Raw genomic sequence first — 4,070 nt, 5'->3', positions numbered from 1 at the left:
ACTTTTTATAATAACTTTCTGACAATACATTATATATATATATATATATATATATATATATATATATATATATATATATATATATATTACTAGACATATTTGAATTTTTATTTTTAAAAAGTATTTGAAACAAACCAATCATATATTACTACGTGCGTTATAAAGTTAAAAAAATTTGTTAAAAACTTTTATCTAAAGTATTTTCTTACCTTTTTTTTTTATTAGGATGAGTATATTCTTATATAGATAAATGGGATACGTATATACTTTTTTGTGTGTTACCTACTGATTGTTTTGATAGTTTAACTTTTTATATCCTCAATACATATATATGTGAAAATATCTTAAATATATATAGGCTGTCAAATAATTATTATAAATATTTCTTTTATAGTTTGTATTATCTTTCGTGAATGAATAATAATGTAAAATTTTACATATTTTTAGTATATTATACTAAAATTTTCCTATGAAAAATTTTATGCTGAAAAGTACTTAAACATTTCTTCTATTTTAATTAAGTTTTTATTTCTATGTAGCCTATTTTATTTTATTTTATTTTTAAAAATGTATGCTGTCTAAGGCCGATGAAGCATCTGTCTAAGGTCCAAGTCATATCAAAGTCCTGACTTTTTGTTTTATATTTTTATTCAAATTAATAGGTGGTAAGTATATAATATTATTTGTAGTTAACTTAAAAATGAGATCATGAAACTTTTTAAAATATTATACAAATTAATATTGTGGATTATTGAAGAATATTTATTATTGATCATTTTGAAAGTTATGAGAAAAATGTTCTACTTTTATTTAAAAATCTGAAGTGACATTAAAATAAATATCGAGCTTAAATTTCACTACAAGTAATATCATTTATGAAATTAAATTAATTCCTTTTCTCGTCGAGATCTGAATAAGTTTTTTAATAAATTACAAAACTAGTTTTTTTTTTCATTTGAATTCTACAACCGAACTAATTTTTTATTTGAAATCTAATGATTTTATTTAGAAAAAGATAAATGAAAATATTTTGTTAGAAGTAATAAATTTTGAAAATTAAAAATACGTAATTAAAGAAACAAATCAATGATCTATCGACTTATAATTTACAAGTTTGCAATATTATATATCACGGCTATTAAATTATCTATTTATCTATCTGTATTTTGATATTTTACTATGTTAAAATTATTAGTAACGTTAAATTTAAATTATTAGAAAACTAAATTAAATCAAATTTAAGAGAAATATAATTTTTTTTTTGTAAAAGTAAAAGAACTAAATTAAATTAAAAAAATTCTAAGAGTGTAATTTAAAATAAAAACTAAATTAAATAAATAGTGGCAGTTTTGTTATTTGACATAAATTAAGTGACACTTAGGAAGAACAACCATGACCTTCAACGGTTATTTAGACGTTTCCAGAAACCCGCGCGCGCCAAATGAAACTTGCGCATTTCCCTTTTTACCCTTCAAACCAGGCTCAAATTTCAAACCCTACCCCTTTCTCTCATAGTACTCTTTTCTTCTTCTTCCCTGAGGTTACACCGAACCAGTCCATGGAGCCACCCTCAGCGAAACACGGCTCCTTGCGGAACATTCTGGTTCGTCTATTCTCCTTCGCCGTTCTCATCCTCGCCACGCGATTCGCCATCATCGTCACCGTCCGCGGCGGGTCCTGCGAATCTGCCGATTTCTGCTTCTTCTCCGAAAACCTCACTCTGTCCTCCCCCTCCCCCTCCTCTGACGCCGGAGATCCGTTTACCGGCAAGAACTGGCGCCGTTCCGTCGAGTACTACGCCGCCATTTTCCAGGACCTCATTGCAGACGGCTTCCTCTCCCCGAACTCCCGCGCCCTCTGCATCGACACGCCCGCGGGCGAGGACGTCCTCGCTCTAAAAGAGGTCGGCATCGTCGACTCCGTCGGAATCTTTAAGAAACCGTCGCCGCCGCTGATCCTCCACGGTGACGGCCGCTGGCATCCGTTCTCAGGTGACTCATTCGACTTCGAGTTCTCCGGCAACGGCGGCTTGGAACGTTCCCCGCGCCCGGCGGAGTTCGCCGCGGAGATCTGCCGCACGCTCCGTCCCGGCGGTTTCGCGGCAGTGCACGCGGCAGTGCGAGACGCTTACAGCTTCGATTCTTTGCTTGAATTGTTTAAATGCTGTGAATTGATCAGAACTCGAGAGATCAACGGTGTTGAATCCTCTCTGGTTCTTGAAATCTTGTTGAAGAAGAAAAAGGAAAACCTTAATTTGGAAATGGAAAGTGTAGATAGTGGCAATTTCGGGAATAAGTGCTCTGTTCCTGGGTATAAACGTGGAATGGTTAAAAATGCAGAGGCATTGATTGAGGAAGAGCCATTGAAACCTTGGACTTTATTAAAGAAAAATGTGAAGAACGTAAAGTACTTAACTTCTTTTGTTGACATAACCTTTAAGAATAGGTATGTTTATGTTGATGTAGGAGCTAGGAATTATGGTTCTAGCATAGGAAGTTGGTTTAGGAAGCAGTATCCAAAGCAGAATAGAACCTTTGAGATTTATGCAATTGAGGCTGATAAATCATTTCATGAAGAGTATAGGGAAAAGAGAGGAGTAACATTGTTGCCCTATGCAGCTTGGGTAAGGAATGAGACATTGTTCTTTGAGATCACCAGAGACCCTAGCAAGCAAGTGACGGTGAAAGGGAGAGCCATGGGGAGGATCAACCCTGTGCAGACCTCTTCTAGCCATATGGGTGATATGGATAAAATTCAGGGTTTTGATTTTGCAGAGTGGCTAAATAGTGCTGTTACAAAAAGAGATTTTGTGGTGGTGAAGATGGATGTGGAAGGGACTGAGTTTCATCTCATCCCAAGGTTGATTCAGACCGGGGCTATCTGCTTGATTGATGAGTTCTTCCTTGAGTGCCATTACAATAGGTGGCAGAGATGCTGCCCTGGTCAAAGAAGTACAAAATATCACAAGACCTATTCTCAATGCCTGAATCTGTTTACTTCACTTAGAAGTTATGGAGTTCTAGTACATCAATGGTGGTGATAACTGATATAATATAATCCACAAGAAACATACTCTTTTTTTTGCTTTTTTAACATTTTGTGTATAGAGATATAGATATTCTTTTTATTGTTTTCCACAGTGTAGATATGAAGTTACACAATTAAATTGGTTCTCTCTCCATTTTCATGCCCGCTGATGAAGAGTTGAGTTAATGAAAGATTTTGCACATTCTTCTGTCGTTATGCAGCTCCTTATGAGGTAACGTTTTTGCTCAGTTGCAGCTTGAGTGACACTGACAGGTTAATGATATCAATGTTACAAGTATACAAGTTTTTGAAGTTTGTTTGAAAAGAAAGATAACTACAAGAGCCGGATTATTGTATTTAAATAATAGTGTTTTGTCAATATTTCATCAGCATGCATGTAGGCAGCTACTGGTAATGGAAGCGTAATTGTTGTCTGCATAAATCTCCTAAATTGAACCTCGTTATGGTCATTTGCAAGTGTCTGCATTAGGAAACCTACCTTGCACTCAGACATTATTGAGCAGGAAATGAAATGTTCATAAACGAAGTTTTTAGTGTCATGTCCATGGTCCATTTCAATACGATTCTTAGTATAAGATATAGGGCATGCTTATGAACCTTTTCACTTTGAGATTAATATAAGAAAAGAAATATTCATAAATTAGAACCAATTAATGCATAAGTTAATTAACAGAAGAATGTTTAAGTATGCACATTTTAGAGAAGTGGAATTTCTTTTGTGATAACATTAACTCATGTTGCTACTCTGATGTATTGTACTTGTAGAATATTTTTTAAGTCACAGCTTTCAATTTAAATTCAGGGTCAGTATAATCGTCCACTGCTAATGAGATTCCACCCATATACATCTGAATGTGTAATTGCAGAATGTTAAAAAATCAGTAACAATATTACTGATGCTTTATTTGGTAGGGTAGAACTCCATGTAGTTCTACTATCTTTTAGGTAAAATATGAGGTTAAAATTCTAATTCGATAAAGCAGTTGAACAAACCGAATAGGAGTAGGTTTAATATAGAAATT

General features: G+C 34.0%; 1 protein-coding gene across 1 annotated transcript; it reads left to right on the top strand.

Annotated features, from left to right (window-relative positions):
* The first annotated feature begins 1,441 nt into the window (after positions 1-1,441).
* On the top strand, positions 1,442-3,359 carry LOC148200767 (uncharacterized). The gene has a single exon (XM_088114301.1). The coding sequence runs from the start codon at positions 1,442-1,444 to the stop codon at positions 3,038-3,040; it is 1,599 nt and encodes a 532-aa protein (XP_087970427.1). The 3' UTR covers positions 3,041-3,359.
* The last annotated feature ends 711 nt before the right edge of the window (positions 3,360-4,070 follow it).

Source organism: Vigna umbellata, chromosome 4 (assembly GCF_029865625.1).
Source record: "Vigna umbellata cultivar VRB3 chromosome 4, Vumbellata_1.0, whole genome shotgun sequence".
Classification (NCBI taxonomy): domain Eukaryota; kingdom Viridiplantae; phylum Streptophyta; class Magnoliopsida; order Fabales; family Fabaceae; genus Vigna; species Vigna umbellata.
The sequence above is the reverse complement of the archived record's forward strand: the minus strand, read 5'-3'. Positions and strand labels throughout refer to the sequence as shown.